The sequence below is a fragment of the Anas platyrhynchos genome, chromosome 2 (genome assembly GCF_047663525.1).
Source record: "Anas platyrhynchos isolate ZD024472 breed Pekin duck chromosome 2, IASCAAS_PekinDuck_T2T, whole genome shotgun sequence".
Lineage (NCBI taxonomy): Eukaryota > Metazoa > Chordata > Aves > Anseriformes > Anatidae > Anas > Anas platyrhynchos.
The window spans coordinates 157,153,512-157,172,442 of NC_092588.1; the positions used below are offsets into that span (position 1 = coordinate 157,153,512).

General features: G+C 44.0%; 1 protein-coding gene across 1 annotated transcript in view; it reads left to right on the forward strand.

Moving 5' to 3' along the window:
• WNT9A (Wnt family member 9A) overlaps positions 1-18,635 on the forward strand; it is a 55,596-nt gene extending 36,961 nt beyond the window's left edge. The window contains exons 3-4 of the mRNA XM_027450305.3: positions 192-454; positions 11,733-18,635. Coding sequence (XP_027306106.1) covers positions 192-454; positions 11,733-12,206 — 737 coding nt within the window. The 3' untranslated portion in view covers positions 12,207-18,635. The remainder of the gene's footprint in view (positions 1-191; positions 455-11,732) is intronic.
• Positions 18,636-18,931: the final 296 nt, after the last annotated feature.

Sequence of the window (18,931 nt, forward strand, 5' to 3'; positions counted from 1 at the left end):
CAATCCTGGTTTATACCACCTCGATCCATCATCCCATGTTCTCCACCACATCCTCTCCTCCACCATCGGTGTCAGTAGAGCTTGGCGCACTTTGTTGCTCAAACCTTCCCGTTATGTTTTCTTTACCTCAGTTTTTATTTGTTTTAAGCCTTGCTCCACCTGCAATACAAGCTGCATCCTCTCTCCCTCAGGCTTTAAGGAGACGGCCTTCCTGTACGCCATTTCCTCGGCGGGGCTGACGCACGCCATGGCCAAGGCGTGCAGCGCAGGTCGGATGGAGCGTTGCACCTGCGACGAGGCCCCTGACCTGGAGAACCGCGAGGCCTGGCAGTGGGGCGGCTGCGGCGACAACCTGAAATACAGCAACAAGTTTGTCAAGGAGTTCCTGGGGAGGAAGCCCAACAAGGACCTGCGAGCCAGGGTGGACTTCCACAACAACCTCGTGGGCATGAAGGTGAGTGGTGGGTGGGTGTGAGGCCTGTAGAGAGGGGAGCTGGGGGTTTCTTGGTGGTGGTGGGGTTTGTGAGGGAAATAAATAAGGTTGTGAGGGAAATAAATAAGGTTGTGAGGGAAATAAGGAAATAAGGTGCTGTTCTGCTTGGAAATGGGATGCAAAATGTGTGGAGTCATCCTTTTTTTTTTTCCTTTTTTTTTTTTCCTGGGGGGGTGAATTCTTTTTAGGGACTTATTAGGGACCATGTTTTGGTCACTGTGCTCTAAGAATTGTACGAAGCCACTGGAGAGAAACCAGAGGGAAAGAAAAAGGACTCTCCAGAAAACGCAAGCTGTGTGAAAGGTCCCTGGCTTTTCCCAAGGAGGAGAGGGTCTTACAATGCAATGGGACAGCAAGACAGGTTATCCAGTCTTACATGGGTTACAACAAGGAGGAAAGGATTTTCTCTGGAGCACCACAGGCTGAGGTTGAAGGATGCTCTTCTTGAAGCAACTCTGCAGAGTGTGGGCAGCGTAGCATCTCTGTAGCCAAGTCACTTTAAAACTGGCTGGCCAAATGTTTGGTGGGGAATGAGGACAGACCTATTCCTCTTCGACTGCACTTAATCCTAAAAGTCCCTAAAAAGCTTTCCACCCTGGCCAGAGTTGTTGTGTTCACAGCTAAGAGTGTGTGGGTGTGCAGACCCTCATTTTTTTTCTTTTCTTTTTTTTTTTTTCTTTTCATTTTTTCTTCTCCCACTCTCCTCCTGGAGGACTTGGAGGGCTTCTAGCACCTTACTCCATGCTCCTCCCCATGAGGCTTTACTCTCCCACCTGGGACCTCCACCAGGAGTGTGTAAAGAACAAATTGTCTGCACCTGCTGGCTCATCCCAGGGAAAGGAAAGGGCTTTCCACCTTCTCCCATCAACTGCTGGGATGTACCTACCCTAGAGCTGCTCGATCACTAAAATCCCCCAGATTGGCCAGCACAGGTGCCTAGGATCAGTGTTTCATTGCGCCAACCTCGAAGGGGGACATACTGTAAGGCTATAAATAGCCTTCGAGCCTTGTTATTGTCCTTGTGATTGGATGGAGGGTTGGGGCAGGGATGGGGACCTGGGTCTCCAGTTTCCCAGGCAAATGCTGCTGAGCCAGTTGTGCATTCTAGGAATCACCACCCCAGCTCAGTTGTTCCTGTGCGTATGCATAAAATTCATTCCTCGCGACAGAGCTGGGGCATCAGAGAAAGCCACCAGTGAGTGCTGGCCAGCAAAAAGTTTCCCCCTCTCCCCACCACCAGATGCTCCTCGACAGCACTGAGATCAGGATTAGAAATATCCTGGATTTAGCTGGTGTCTGGCTTTGGCTGACAGCTTTTCTGCCTCTGGATTAAAAGGCTCAGTGCCTCTGAACTCCTGTTGCAGCTCTCTGGCGTGTGAAACAGGCTCTGCAGAGTGATGAAATCTGTTTTAATCCTTGTGGTTGATCGTTCCCGAGGGCCTGTCCTATAGTTCTTTGGAGTTGGCTGTGTAGCAAATGGAACAGAAAATGGGGAAGGTGGTCCATGAAGGCTGTTATTTCATGCTGTAGAGAGCTGTGAGATGTCCCTGCTGTACTCCTTTTCCAGAGTTACATAATGCAGTCTTCTCAGAACCCAGATGGCTGTGGCTTTAGGTGTCATTGACATGTTCTTGTAAATCCATATACATCTCCCCTCCAGCACTGATGGGGCTAAAACACTTGCCCAAGAGATTTGACCTAATTCCCATTGCTTTCCATCCCAGTAGCTGCAGGCAGGATGCCCATATGGCTGAGAGCCCGTCCCATATGGCTGAGACCCAGTCTTGGATTTTGGTTAGGTGGCCTTATTTGTCAGCTCTGCTCTCCACTGTCTCTGTGGTTTTGAGCTAAATGAACTTCAAGGATAAGCTGGAGGGAGTGAATCCCTCCATTCTGTCTGCGCTTTCTTGTCCTGATCCTACTGTGAGTTAGGTCCTGGGGCAATGGGAGATCTCATGGACTCTCTTGCATCCTCTGCCTCCACTTTACTTGGCACAATCAGGCCCTGGTCATTGGCAGTGGTTTCTGAGTGCTAGTGTAATATCTGCAGCTAAACAGCTGAGTAACAGTTGTGACGGTTGTCCAGACACCGAGAGCCCTCATGGCAATCCAAGTCAGAGACCTTTGCTGCAGGTCAGTGATCCGGTGTTCCTATTTTTGTCCACCCACGCCGTGCCTGTCGAGTTGGTATTGCTGTCTGACAGCTTTGCCTTGCCTGTTTGCGGCAGTGGTTGAAATGATTTCTCTGTTTATGCTCCTAGAATAATTTACCTTAGCGTGGTTGAAAGGCAAGCCAGGCAGCCCACCAGATTCACAGCGGCACCACAAAGCCAGGCAGCAAACAAGAGAGCTGCATGTTAACAGGAAGCTTTTATGAGGATGGTGGTTAATAACAAGGGGAACATATATCTATGTAGTCAGGATGCGTGGATCTAATCCATTGGCACAGTATTGTGTCATTAAGATGATGATCAGAGATTTTTGAGTCAGAGATGAGGACCCAGGTTGGCTTTGTAACTGCACGGTCAAAACCTGCAACACTTGCTTCAGGCTTCAAAATGTTGAAACTGATTTGAAGCCTGAGCCTTCTTGGTGGAGTGGTTGGATTGTCTCGGGCACTGCTTATGCTTGGGTCTATAGTACCAGTATCAGGTTTAATCTGCTTGCTTCCTGCCAGCCCTGATCTTCACCTATGCTGCTAGTGCAGCATTGGTGGGGGATGAGAGTAGTCCAACATATAGTACCAGGCTCCCTCACTGAGTTACAAATATCTTCCTTGTCAAAGGCAGTGGGTGAAATATGAAATGATTCTATGAAACTCGACGTGCATCCTTTACTTTTTTTTTTTTCCTTCTCTGGCTAGCTTCCCATCAACTAACTGATGTCTTATAGACTTTCCAACCATTGCATAGCAGGAGATGCTAACCTTGTGGCTGTGAAGATCTAAAACTGCTTTGAATTAACCTAGTTTGTTTATTTGGATAAATTTATTTTTGATAACGTATTTGATGTGAATGAAAAGTCATATAGAATGGGTTCAGATAGCCTTGATTTGTGCCGTTTTGGAACAGAGCGATTTTGAAATGGTTTCTTAAATAACTAAGTTGCTCTTACAGACCCTAATGCATGAAATATCCCCATGAGCTACATAAGGATGATTTTGGTGATTTTTGAGCGGGAGCTGAGATGAAAACTGAGTGCCTTTCCTGAGGTTATGCAGCTTTCTGAGGATGGAGCAGGAGACTGAGGCCAGTTCTCCTGAATTCCTGCTCAGCACCCGTTGTTTTTCCTCTAACCAAACCATAGATTTTATGTCTATTAGTGAAGCCATACAGGCATGAACCGAAACCCTAGCTGTGCTACAGACTGTTTTGGACTGTGCTGGGAATGGACAAGGAGACTTTTTTTTCCACTACTTTGCTTTGCTGCAGGATCTTGCTGCAGCGCCTGCCCACGTTGGTGTAGGTACAGCCTATGTGTGGAGGTGTGTGTGTTCACTGGGGAGTGGAGGAATATCTGTCAAAGATATAGCACAAGCTTGGTGGTCTCTCACTGATTCTTAGCAACATATAATCCTTCCCGTCTAATTACTCCCAACCATGGCTAAATGTATAAATAGTCCCTTGAGACCCAGCAAAAATAGGACCTGTGCTTAATTGACTGAATTGGCAACAAACACTATTCCCTCCTGGTCGGCACGGCAGTTTCTCCATGGTGTCATGCTAGCAAACAATCCACATATTTCTGGGAGGGTGACATTATCCTATCCCACCTAGTTTTAGTGTCTCTTGGTAGAAGTTCTCGTTTAATTATTATTTTACTTCTGCTTTTTACAACCTTGATGGGCCGACTATAATTTTGCCGCCACCAATGAAATAATCACTGAGCATGTTGTGCCCGTGATGGCTCACAAAGTTATATGATATGACCTCAATCGCTAATGAAAGGGTGAGCTTGTCTAGCGTGAGGATGAGGTAATTAGACCAGGACTTCTCCAGCCTTCTCTTTATTGAGAAGCAGGAGCTCTGAATAGACCACTTATTAAAAAAGCAATTTCCCTTCCTTTGCCAAATCTACTCTCGCTCATTCAGCTATTCTTTCAGAGAGGTCTTGGGTGGAGAGGGTGTGTGATGGGGGGAGCTGCCTACGTGTCAAGGGGATGGGGGGTGGCGGTGGTGAGAGAAGTCAACTGTATTAAAGCTCTGTTGCCAGCAGTGAAATTTCTTGGTTATATTAAACGAAGTACACGCAGCCTTGCTAAGGCTCTCTTCTTCTTTATATCCTCCCCCTTTTCTCCCCCTTGTACACACAAGTGCAGCCCTCTTTTGTAACCCATTAATGAAAAGTCGGAATATTAGAGCACTCAATTAGTTCCACTGGGCTTGAGTAAGTGATGTTTTAATTAAATTTGCCCGGTTTCTCAGTAAAGTATCATTAAACATGACTTTCCAACTCTCTCTCTGGAGCGTTGCTAAGTTTCTTAATCCCAGGAGTGCTGACCTCTTCCAGAGGTATGTCTGGTCAAGCATGTCTTGCAGATCCAAGGGGCACTATTAAAGGGGGCTGCTATTACCCAAGGAAAAAAGAAAAAAAAAAGTCATGTTCTCATTCCCTTTTTCCTTTATACTTCCAGAAGGAGGGACACAAGCAAGCCTTTGCCTTCAGGACCCTGAAGTCAGGGGTTTAACCACAGGCTGCCTGAGATCCAACAGTGCAAAAATCTGGGAAGACAGTAAAGGAGAACAAGAAAATTCTCCTCTAAAAAATTTCTCATCAGGCAGTATTCCCCTTTGAAATGGGTTCTTTTCACGAGGGAACCATTCTATCATTATTTTCACACAATATCATCCCATGTATTTTGGTCTGTGCAGACTATCTGCACACTTCTGAAGGATCCTTGTCACCTTGTTGCTGCAGGATTCAAGTCTAGACCTACCCCAAGACACTGTACGCCTGCATCCCTGAGACTGTTTGGGATGCTCTGAAGGTCTGTGGGAGGTGCGTGGACTTTTCCTGCTGCTGGCTTGCTTGTTTTGGAAGTCCATGCAAGGATTGGCTTTTCCCCTTAGGCGGTCCTGGCAGGGATCTCAAGGGCTGAACCTGCTGCCTGCTCTGGAGATGGGCTCTCCATATCAGGTAGATGTTTGCCCAGCTATCATCTGTCTGAGAAACTTCACGAGGTATCACGTAACGTGTTTTCAGAGCACGACACCCTCTTCGTTGCTGTATCTCCATTTTACAGAGGGGAAATTGAGACCCAGAAAGATTAAGTGACTTGCTAAAGGTCACACAGCAGCGCAGCAAAGTAGGGACTTGCACCCTGGTCTCCTGTTGCAGAGTCGGTGTTTGCAAGTACTGCCAATCCCATCTCATGTGGCTCCCACTAGAAAACATGCCACCAGACAACCTCCAGAGTTTGTTGAACAGGCACCTTTAGTATGAATCTCTCTGTTTCTTCAACACCCCCAAAAAACTGTCTAATAATTGCTTATTTCGATAAGGCAAATCCGTATGAACTTACTGATTCTGTTGGTGCATTTAAAAAAAAGGACACAAAATGCATCCTTTATGTGGTTTCTTCAGAGGTGCATTTGCAGTGTGAAATCTAGCATCACTCTTTAATTGAGGTACAAATCAAACCTAGCAAATAGCCTCTCTGAGACCAGCTCCTGACTTTGTACATACAGATCAGTTTGCAGGGCCAGCACGAGTATTAATTGATCCAGGTTATGACAGGTAGGAATGCACAGGCATGCTGTCTGGATTTTCCCCTCCTTCCTTCAGGCTGAGATTGGCTCAGCCAAAGTCTTTCTAAGGCCTGGAAGTCAACACGATGGAGAAAAGTGTTTGCTCTGTTCCATAAGTAATTGCAGTTAGTTGTTTTTGCAGAACTTTCTCAGCATGTGAAGCGCACTAGGAATACAGAAGGGGAGAAAATTACTTTAATGTTCTCAACTTAAAGTAGGGTTATGATATTCTATGTTTCTTAAGTGTTTGTATTTTAAAGCATACTTTGCTAAAATAGTTGCAGTGGTGGTGGTAAGGGAAAAGTGAAAAAAAAAGTTTGAGAAAGGTTCAAAAGAAGAGCTTTTTAGAACAAGATAAAGAGAAAGGAAGAGAAGAAAACAGAAAGGAAAAGAAAATTTCTAGCAATCTGTGAAGCTCTTATACTTCAGCCAATGGCAGTGGCCAGTGTTAAGGCACAAGCCTTCGAGTGGTTTGGGCACTGTGAAGAAATGGCTGTTGTCCAAACCAAACATTAATATTTGAGCTGAGACAATATCTAAGCCTACTTAAATTGAAGGAGGATCTGTATGCCGAGGATGGAAGCATCTCAAAGCCCCGTCTGAAGCCAGGCTAGGCAAGGGCAGGCTTTTCCTGGATGCACTAAGGTTCATCTGCTCCCTCTTCTCCCCCGAACCATGGCGAATGGTTTGAAGCCTTGGAGCCGCAGACCAGCCATGACGACAGCGGAGCTCAAACCGAGGAATTCCCACGGCTGCGTCCCCGCTTCGGACTGCTGCTGCCCAGACGAGAGTTGTCTGAAAACCACCGCCGGAGCCCCGTGACCCAGCTGGGAATGAATGGGAATCTGTCCTCAGCGTTTCAGCTAAAACACTGAGAAATTGTGTGTTGCAGCATGTCTGAGACTGATCATTACGGGGGCACTTAGTCTGAGCTTCGTAGCAAACCATTGTTGTGAGGAAGGATTACATGTTGCATAGCAATGCTCTGCTGTGATCCCTTTTCCCTATGGCTCTTATAAAGCCATTTGGGCGGGCGGTCCTGCAGTGCTATCTAATTTCCTCAGAGCAGCAAGCACCAATAAAGACGGTTCAGTCTTGCTGTATCATAATTGTTTTCCTCGTTGTGCTTTTGTCAGTATTTGCTATTCTCATGACAAGATCAATGGGGGGCTTTGTTCCTAAGTCAAACGAACTAATTTGCTTACAGAGCTTTATTTTCCTCCCAAACTGCTGTCCTATTAGTGAGACTACCAGAGCAGGTGGTTAATCAGAGGGGAGTGGGAGGACATAATTTCAATGTGTGATGCTCCCCCTGACCCAGTGCTTGTCTGTGTTCAACTTCTCTTTCATGGTTTTCTACAGCATGTAGTGCACTGAGGATTCAAGTGCACTGTGCTCCTCTGAGTTACTATCACTCTGCTGATGTGTGGTAGCTGCGGTGTTCAAGACACAAGGGAGCATGGAATATTTTGCACTTCAGATTTAAGTTAATACGTACAAGTGGCAAGATAGAAGCATACACGTTGCCACTTAGCATGGTGTGGATGAAATATGGTTATTAAGTGATGGTGTGAGCATGCAAGAAGTCTGTGTAGGATGAAGCCAGACCAGGATCTGAGCTGCGTGATGTGCCTCAAACAGAAAGAGGAGCTGCCTATGGCTCTTGAAATAGCTGCTATTAAAGTCTTGTTCTGCGTCATGCATACTAAACTTTTTTGTTTGGTAACAAAAGCTAAGTTATTCTGGCCTGGAAGTCCCTCCAGGTCTAAAAGCATGATGTAGACATCTTCCCATTTGTCCCAGGGCTCGGCCAGGAAAGGCTTCTCCAAGCAATGTGCTGGTATTTCATTGGGATAAGCCTGAGTATTCTGGAAGGATGAGATGGATTTAAGCGTCTCTGACAGGACCATTCAACAAGAGGAGGGAAGTCTTTGTGGAAGCTGAGGAATGAGACAGGAAACAGAGGCTTTGCCAAGATTCATCTTGGCTGGTGGGTGTTGAGGGGGCCCATAGGCAGCAGTGCTCCATCACACGTCGCCTTGAGTAGCTGCATCATGACTGACAGCGGCAGGGGAGGCTGTCTGGGGAAGAAATTTTTCTAGGATTTTCACCATCGCTGTCTCATAACATTCTTGAGCCCTTTCCTGCCCTTCGAGGAGGTTTATGGGGCAGCAGGGATGCACCGCACTTGCACAGTGGCCGTATGAAAATCCACATGCTGGATTTTATGAACTGGTTCGTTCTTAACAATGGAAACTTTTTGTGTTTTGGTTCACCAGTGCATGAGTCCTAAGATCTTCCAGCCACTGGTCAACAAGGAGCTAGAAGTGGGTCAGGAAAAACAAAACGAAAAGCGACAATAACAAAACCACAACAGCAGATTGGGATTCATTAGGGGATTTGTTCTTCACTACCTAAGTCCAGGTAAAGAGAATAGGATTCGTCTTCTTAGGGCACCTCTACAATTTGAGATGTCCTGGCAGTTAGGACACAGCATGTATGAGAGACCTTTATGCTTCTGGAGAGGCAACTGGTGGCAAAATGCAATGTTTCAGTTTTACAGTGCCCAAAGTAATGTTAGATGCTAATTTTTAGACACCTGAATTGTGCCCAGAGGGTGGGATTGTGCTCACAGGTTCACCTCTATAAATGTAGGTGTCTCCATGTGAGCAGAGTCCCTAAGCTCCTGTTAGCGAGTGGAGATGTGGCCAGCACAGTCAGGGAAAACTGGCGAGCTGTTCAGCCGAGCCTGTGCAGGTGTCTGCAGCGCTGCAGGATCCCCTGCCTGCCTTGGCTCCAGCCAGTCAGATGGGAGTTTAGAGGTGTTTCTCAAATGTAGGCATTTAAAGTCAGATGTCTGCCTCGGTGAGGTCAGCCCTGGCTGGATGGTGTGCTTCAGGTGCCTAAACCTACATGTCTGTTCCTACTTGAAGGTCTCCTGCCATCTGCTAGCTGCCAATCCATCAGGATGTGGATTTCCAGCACATATTGTGCCGCATGTACCAGCCCCGTGTGGGTGCTTTGGATACACAGCACCTGCAGCGTCAGCCCTCCCCCTGGGCTCTGGAGAGGTGGTTCTTGACAAGAACAACCCCCTGCTGAAGTTCCCTTTCTGCATTTCACGACTGTGCCTTGTTCAACCAGCTCTAAATCCAGCCAAGGCTGTGCACAGGAGTGTGTGTACCAGCCGAGCCAACTCCTGCTGGTTGCTTGCTTTCCCATCCTGTACAATGGTGGTCGTCTCCTTTTCCAGGTGGAGCAGATGCAAGTGGGTGTTGGGGGAGGTGGAAGGGTTGAGAAAAGCCCAAATGGATGAATGACTGCAGTGTGTAGCCCTTCTGCAAGTATCTCAGCAATTTTGCCCAGTTTGCTGATGGTCTGGGCGTGAAATCAGGTATGGGAGCTTTGTTTCACATGAGCTCAGTTCTCACTTCTAGACAACCAGTGAAATGTGACTTTATACGAGGGAGAGCATGGGCGAGTTTTTTTTTTTTTTTTTTTTTTTTTTTTCTCCTCGGTGTTGAAATGTGTTCTGTACGCTCTTGTCTAACATTGTGGGATTTCTTGCAGAGTTGGCTAGACACTTTGGCACGCAAAGCGTGACAGCCCCTAACCAAGCCGGCCCAGCTGAGTACTATAAGCAGTAACACATCTCTCTCTGTAACCCGTCACTTGTTTGAATGCTACTGTGTATTATTGGATTGCATTTGAAAAGGTCTTGGCTGTCACAGGAATGAAGTGTGACCATTGGCCAGGCTTTGCTGAAGGCCGTATTATGCATAGTGCCTTTCTAAAAATGTCTCTGTAATATCAGGATTGGGCCAGACACCAATTCTGAGTCCATGACCTATTGCACATTTGTACATGGTGCTCAGCAGGACTCATGTAGCCAAATAATTAAGAACCGGATGGTCAGGAAATGGATTGGAGCCAGTCCTCTGCTGTCATGAGGCCATAATGTAGGCAGATGCCATAATGGGCAGAAGGGGGAGATTTTTTTTCTTTTTTAGGTACCGTAGATGCCCAAAGGAAGGGCACTTCTCAGCAGTACCTTGTCAGGAGGCAGCTCTATAAAACACACTCTGTTCTACCTTGCTATTTTAAGGGGTGGTTATACCTCACCCATTTAAAGTCAAAATGTAAACTATTTTAGGGGGAGGGAGAACTAGAGCTATAAATATCTGTTTATAATCTGTGGGCAAAATGCAGGTTATCTGTCACTGACCAAACAACGTGTCTGCTCTCATGTTGCCCACGGAGGAGTCCCAGTAGTAAACTCCTCTGGAGAAGGTGGGGGAGAACATTCAGATGCCGTTTAAAAGAAGATGGATATGCTTTTGTGCCAAGGAGCATCTTTATTGCTACTTCTCTTGAAAACGATGAGGTCCTTTTTTAGCATCATTCAGCTTATGGGCATGGGGTCCCTTACAGCACCTAGGGAGTTGATACCACCTTTGTCTTTCTCTGAGATGAGTAACTGTTGAATAACTCTGTGTTTTCATCTCTTCCCTTCCTGATACTGCATCTACTTCCCGTGTTACTTTTTGTGTTTAAAGTAACCTTGTATTTCCATCTTCTCCATCTCCTGTGTGAGCACCATGGTTCCACTGGCTCTGCTCTTCCTTCTGTATTTACACTTTGTGGTTCTCAATCAAACCTTGCCCTTGATATTTGTAGTCAGGAGGTATTGTACTGGGTCTGGCTACCTTGACTTGCTGAACCTTTCACACAGGTGTCTGTTTTCCATTCCTTCACATCTTAAATTTTTGGGGAAAGAGAAGGCACAGAGGAGACTGAGACAGCCTTGGTTTTCACTCTGTAAGAAAATGTACATTGTTAAGTGCATGTTTGGCCAGTGAGCTATGGCACTCTTTCTAAGACATGTGCAGGCTTCTTCAATGCTAGCATGAAAAAAATTGTCAGCTCCTTGAGGATGTGCTGCCACACTGCAGAATAGGATCTATAGGTGGATATATAGGATAACAGGTGGAAAACTACCTGTGTGTTTCTGGAGCTGCTGGTTTTGGCAAGGCAATTAAAGCTCTTGTTCTCGACGGCTTATATGCTTTTCAGCTACATAAATCCTTTTCCTCAGATGCAAAGTGAACTGGGGGATGCTGTGCCTAGCTGCTACTGTTGGAAGCAGTACAGCTTTAACTGCATTTCCACTGAGCCTGTGCTATTAATTTGGAGCTACATGAGTTTAAGGTGGCAACCTGTGTGTTGGGAAGATGGTTTCTGCTGTTCATGCTCATGTTCTGGAGCATGTGCCACCACCTGTTTGTGTGGTTTGCAGCAGCATCTCCCCATTAGCTACACTAACTTTTGTTTGTGTGTTTTCTGTCTTCCAAATGACAGTTTTTGTGTTGTTATCAAATCTGTGATTGAGGGGTGTTCTTCTAGCAAATGCTTTTTTTTTTTTTTTTTTTTTCTCTATGCCTTGCTTTGTTCCCCCACAACTGATTTTCTTCTGGGGCTGTGTGTGTCCACAGGTCATCAAAGCTGGAGTGGAGACAACCTGTAAGTGCCATGGTGTATCTGGATCCTGCACTGTCCGAACGTGCTGGAGGCAGCTCTCTCCATTCCATGAAATAGGGAAGCAGCTGAAGCAGAAGTATGAGACGTCGCTCAAAGTGGGCAGCACTACCAATGAGGCCACAGGGGAAGGAGACATTTCCCCACCCAAGAAATCCATCCCTGGTCACAGTGATCAAATCCCAAGGACTACGGATCTTGTCTACATTGACGATTCCCCGAGCTTCTGTCTGATGAGCAGATACTCGCCTGGGACTTCGGGAAGGAAATGTTACAAAGACAAGAACTGTGACAGCATCTGCTGTGGGAGAGGGCACAACACACAGAGCCGGGTGGTCACCCGCCCGTGCCAGTGCCAGGTCCGTTGGTGCTGCTATGTGGAATGCAAGCAGTGCACCCAGAGAGAAGAGGTTTACACCTGCAAAGACTGACGCGTCTTCTGCCTGATGGCAACCCTCAGTGATGGGCGATGGTGATCTATGAGAACTACATATGGAGACAAACAGGGTTTGATTGACCTTCTGGGATCTGAAAGCTATGTCGAGACATAAGCACTTTGTAGGGTACAGGTGACCCAGCTGTGTTGCTGTTTTGTTTTTGTTTTTTTTTGTTTTGTTTTGTTTTCCTGTAGACTGAATTTTAATGAGGTCCAACCATGTGGAAATAAGTGCCTGTCACACTGGGGTTAGACACCAGTTGACCTTCAGCTTAGTCGTCCACGCAGTTTGACGGATCATTTATCCTCGGAACATCTTGATCGTTTCACCAATCCTCCATGAACTTCTAGGCTAATATATTGTCTGGAATAAATAACCTATATTACTTTATTCCTGAAGCTTACCCAACAGCTTAGAGAGCTGAACAGATAAGAAAAATATTTCTGCTTTGAAGGCAGTGGTACAGGAAGTGTTCATTTTTCCCTTCTGAAACTGGAGAGAGGTGTGGAGTAAGCAGGAACAGCCCTGATCATTCCTCTAGAGGAATTTCTGCACATCCAGCAGACAAGGCTCTCACAAAGAGACTCACTTGGAGGGTAAGCTTTTTAACGACAGCTCCGTATCCACATGCTTTGATCACCAAATACAGTTCCAAAAATGTCGGGTCCACCATGTTGCAGATGGCAGTATATCCAAGAAAGAGGCTGGGAAGACAGTAGAAAACCAGACGTGCCTGTCCCCTTCAGTTGTGTTATTTTTTTCATACAATTTCTTCAAATACAGTTCCTATAGCACTGTTTTAAATTTTATTTAAAAACAAACAAACCACTAGATACTTTTGTTTTATTTTCACTTTTGTGCATGACATTTTTCTGTCCTCTTCCCACCTCTTGTTGATTGAATTCACCCTGTGGAAACTGCTTCAGAAATCTGAACTGGAACTATTTTGTTTTATGTCAGCTGAATTTGGACATGTGCTTTTGAGGAGGACAAGAGAAATTCCAGTGCATCTTGGAAGGCAGTGATGTCTTGCATTGTATAGCAGCCGTTTTGGACTGGATTGGACCTTTGGAGGATTCAACTTTTCTTTACTAGGTCATCATTCCATTTACCCTAAACCATGGCAGTGGTACAAGACACAAGCTGTATGTAGTGAACCCAATGACCTTAAGATTTTTTTAACCACTAGATTGAGAACTGTATTTTAAAATTAGAACTGCTAAATGGTAACCAACTATTGGATTCGGAACAGCTAACTGACACAGAGACGAACCATCAAGTGGCCAGAGAAGCCAGAAATCAACTGCAGTGGTAGATATAGCTCTGACGCTGTGAAATAGATGACGATCTTCAGCATTTCTTTTCCCTTTGAAGAGGATACTTGCAATCCAGGACTTGATGTGGCAATACCCTTTAATCATATAAAAGTGCTTCTGGGACTGGAAGCAGCCAGTGAATGCCTCAACGAAGCTTTCTAAGGAGACACTGGAGAGTGGAGGGCATTGTATTTTATTTTTGATAGCAGTTTTTGATTGTCCAGTAGTAGCAATTTCCACCAATTTTCTATAAACCATTGATCTGGTTCTCAATGGAGGAAAGCTGGCTGGACTTTTTCAAGTAGTAGTAGATGCTGGCCAAGCAAAAAGAGGAGAGAAGTTTTCCAAAATGGACCATTATTTTTCCTTTTTTTTTTTTTTTTTTAACTTTATTTTTTCTTTCCCCAAATAGTAGCCACTAATATTTAAGCTGTTTATGTGCATCTACTGGGAGGAGAAAATATTTTTTTTTTCTTGGTAACAAATAACTGCAGCCCAGCCCGGCTTGTTGGCATCAAATTTGGAGGTAGAGTACTGGGGATGAACTTTTAGGATATTACTTTTAGTAGTGCTATGGTCCTGCAAAGTAAAGCATACTGGCTCTTTTTTTTTTGATGTTTGTTTATTTGCTGTACAATTCTGGAGATTGGAGTAGTGCTGTAGAAGGAGTAATCTACACACAGTATTTGTCCCTTTCCATCATGGCAGAAGCACGGTGGAGCATCCGATGCAGAGGGTTTGCAGGAAGGTCTCACGGCTTCTGGGAGATGTGCCGCTTTGAAAGTCACCCACAAGCAGTTTATCTAATGGTTTAAAAAATAAACTGACTAGAAACCTATTATTCAGTGTGTGCATGTGTGTATATATATACACATATGCAGACACGTAAATATATATATATATAAATATTGAACAAACATTTATTTATTGTAAAGCCCTTCAGAAGGACCTTCTTATGGTTTCAATGTGGTATTATGTTAAATTCTTTCTCCCTCTCTTTTTCTCCCACACATGTGTGCAAGCTCACTGTTACATTTGTGTGTGTGTGCTAGAATAGCTCTTCCCCTCCAAAGTAAGGCTGGATCCAAACCTGCTCAAAACATGAGGATTTTTGGGTCTGAATTACTATTTCTGGCCCCATTCTTTTTTTAAATATGTGTTCTTAATTAAAGAATGGGCTGCAATTTATGTGCATTATTATTATTAATTATTATTATTGTTATATTTAAACCATGGGCCTCATTTTCCTTCTTTTCACTGGTGTCTCTGTCTCCGTTGACCTCGCTGGAGTAACTCCACATTGCACTGGTGTGAGAGGAGAATGAGTCCCTAGATGCAGAAGAGAGGGCAGTGCTGGCATGGATATTGTTGCAGAGAAAATGCCTGTGTCGGATGGGATAGGATAGCTTGGTGTGTTTGTGGAGAGAGAGGGGTGGGCAATGAGGCAGACTGTTAAGGCTAGACTAGAAGAGGCAAAGAGTGAATGAACTACTGAGTGAAAGAGCTCTTCTGTGTATTATAACTCACGCACTGAAGCCTGGATGCTTTCTGTAAGTATTTAAACAAAAAAGAAAAAGAAAAAAAAAAAGACACAAAAAACAAATTGTATTTATGTTAATGTGGATATATTACTTGCCTGTTATATATTGTAAATAGCAAGGTTTATTCTCCTGTGGTTAAAAAAAATATAAATAACTAAATAGTAGCAAGGCACATGTGTTAAATGTATAGACAGTGTATAAAATATACTAACACTCTGAAATCAGGAGAACTTGTCTTCTTGGCCTTTTGACCTAGGGTGGTAAAACATATGTGGGTTATTTCTATTCTCCCTCCACCTTGTTGTGTGTGGTTTTTGGGGGGCACAGGGAGATGTTTAGGTCCAGCATTTTCCAATGTTTGCCTTATCTTTGAATTAAGAACGGGGAAAAAAGCCTCATTTTGGAAAAAAAAATGGAGCTTGAGTAGTGTGATGCAAGTAGCAGCTGGTAGAAATGTTGTTAAGCCCTCTCAAAAGTCTTTTGAGTGCTTGATCTGGGTTTTCTGTTTATGAAGGTTGTGTTTTGGAATTTAATTGATCCGTGGAGCTGTACAGGAGCTTTTGCTTGTGCTGCTCCATATGCACCTTCATAAAACCCTGAGAAAGAAAGTTGAAGTCCTCTGCAGACACTGAGCAGTGTCCCGTAAAACCCTTTTGCTTCCAGCTGTTTGAAATTGGATTTTTCCAGAGAGGCTAATTCTGCTGCCACACCATTGGATCTCCAGTGCAATTGACTGAAATTGCTCATTTTTGTAAAATGACAAGAGTTCATTTAGGCTCTGAATCTTTCATGGTGCCATTTCATTAAAAAATAAAACACTGAAACAAAAACCAAGTGTGAAACAACTTCCCCCCCCCAACATGCTCACACCCCGAGAAAGTGTTTTTTTTTTTGTGGCAGATATAACTGGAGAAGGATGGATTGGTGAAGGGGAAGTCTCTGGTTTCTGATTCCCTTTTAGCCCCTGTCCCCCCAAAATGTCAAAGTGTTGGTTCTCCTAAGCTGATCCAGCAAGACTTGCAAGATCAGTTTTGGGGTGGAGGGGGTGCAACCATTATTTATACAACTTTTTTTATTAATTTTTTAAAAGAGAAGTTAGCTGATGGAAGAATATTTTTATTGAATAGTGCATTTAGTTATGTCAGAAATATAAAAAAATATATATATAATATTTTTGTAAACAAGGCAAACTGAAAATGTTTGCTGTTTTATATTAGAATTTTCTATTAAAAAAATAAAACCCCACACAAATAATTGTTGCACCCGTCATCTGTTTTTTAACAAGCTTCTATTCTGTGTGACTGACTCATATATACCGGATGTGGAGATGTGCAAAACAAGTCCTAAACATTACGTTCTCATTGTCTTCCAGCTCACAAATGACTCCAGTTGGTGAAATGTGGGGTTCTTTTTTTTTTTTTTTCCCCCCCTCCAAATTTTATTTTTATTCCTGACACAAAAAATGATTTGTGGAGAGTGACAGGCTTCAAGCTTACGCTTCTAGTTTTGTTTACTGGTCCTGGAATGTCTTTGAAGGGAGGAAAACCTAAATCTATTCACAATAACTATAGATACTTGCCATTGATCTCAGTTGGCCTGGGAAAAAGACTCTTAAAAGTTAGATGGAAAAAAGGAAAATCTGAGTGCGTGGGAAGGTTAAATGAAGAGGACCAAATTCCAGGCTTGATCTAACTGAAGTAATTTTTATCATTTTGAATGGGGCATTGTAAAACTGGGGAGCTGGAACTTGGTTTGCTGCAGTTCAGGAAGACTGTTGTTCACCTTTGGAAGCTATGATGATCTATGAACCAACTGTTTTCAAGAGAACTGCTGTGGAGATCTGGGCAGGGGAGAAACAATTTCTGTTGATTTTTCATGGTTGGCCAGCTCATATGCATCTGCCTTCCTTCAGACCAGGTCTTGAATTTCTTTGTTAGTGACTTTTCAGCTGGCCTACTTAAGCCAATATATGAGAAGAAATTAAGTTGCTTTGGCCCATAGTAGGGATGGATGAGAATCCAGATGAAGGGACAGATTTCTCAAGGGTACTTTCATGGAGTAGATGCTGCTTAAGGTAATTTTCTGGTGGATTATAGTGCCTGTGAAAAATTCCTCAGTTGCTGCTGCAGTAAAATTAGGTCTATACTGTTCTTGCTAAAACAGGTGCAGCAAAGCTCTGCATTCCCAGTCTTTTTGCTCTGCATGCACATCTGGTGGGGTGAGTCTGGCTTCCATGGTCAGCTTGTCCTGGTCGTCTTTTTTAAGGATGCTAACTAGGTGATGACTTTTGGAGGGCAATAGTTTTGTGCAAAATGACCAGTGTGTTTTATGACCATTACTGTCCATGTAACTTAAAGGAGGCTCAGTGTGGCACAGGACCAGCCCTGTCGAAATCTTGTTATTGCTAAAGCAGTCATGCTTATGGCCATGATTATCAATGAATATCTTTTCAATCCAGTTGCCACTGATAAAACTGGATTTGGCCAAACTATTTTAGAGATTCCAGAGATTCCAGAAAACAGAATATGGAATGAATGGAAAAATTCTGAATGGAAAAATACTGAATGGAAAAAAAAAATAAAAAGGAAAAAAAAAAAAAGATGAATAGTATTTGTGGAAGGGTAAGGAAAGACAATGGATATCTCAAGCACATCTTAGCTCTTGCATCGTGGCAGGCTTCCTGTAACTACATTTCTTCAGGGGCAGGGTACGAGAAGAGTGTAAGACCATAAATGATCTAGACACACGAAAATTCATTAGGGTAGCAGGGGACATGTCTGAACAACATATTTTTCTCAGTTGTCGCTGAATCTTTTCAGAAATGGGAAATCTGTGCTCAGCAATATTTGACAAGGTGATCCAAAGGGACAGCAGATTCCCCTCCTTCATCCAGTTCTGCCTGCACTGTGGAGTTGCTCAGGAAAGCCAAGAAGTGCTGACATGCTTGGTGTTGTGGGCCATTTGCAGTGGGATTGGAGTCATACTCCTTTTAGCTAAGGAAAGCATTAAAATCTTGCTTGCCCAGGCTCTTGTCTGCAGTTGGTATAAGCAACTCTACAGGTGTTTCGGTGAATGTGGAGGTGCCAGTTTCTCCTAACTGACAACAATTGGAGATAAAGCTTAGGTGAGAGAGGTGGAGATGCATTGAGGCCTAACCAAGGTCATCGTGGAAACTCTGCCAAGATCCCCTTAGGCACGAACCCATCCCAAAGCACAATCACCAAACTAGCATGGGAATTTTTCCTTGTTCCACCCACCCCACTGCGGTCTCTAATAGTGACCTTTGCGACCTGAATGTAAAGTCTAGGATTTGTTTTGCACACTTGGGATGGCATTTCCTTTTAAAGGGAGGTGGGAATACTAACATGAAGGATTAGTGTTTTTCTTTTTTTTTTTTTTTCCAATGTCTTATGGGAGCCTAAGTTATTTTTCTCTACCTCATATGTACAGCTTGTAGGTATAAATCTGATTCTGAGTGACTGTTGAGAATGTATTTAAGTTATTTAACATCTTTGTATAACAAAAAAGCCAGAACAAATGAAACAATAAATGTATTTTAAATTATACTTGAAGTGTGCTCCTCGTTCTTCACATCAGTTGAAAAAGGTTTAATTTCAATGGTTGTGGGAACCCCTGCACATCCTGCAGCATTACTCCTCACCTCTGGTCCTGCAGCCAGCCTATATCTGTGGCTAATTCAAGCCTTAAAAGGCTGGAAAGGATATCAAGGAGGCATGCTGCCCTAGATTCTAGTCTGAGGTCCCATATCCTCATTTATTTGGGCTCATTGCAAGCTGTCCCTCTTTAAAAGCCCTCAGGATTTCAGGAGAAGGGGTGCTCATGACCCTCATAGCAAGCATTG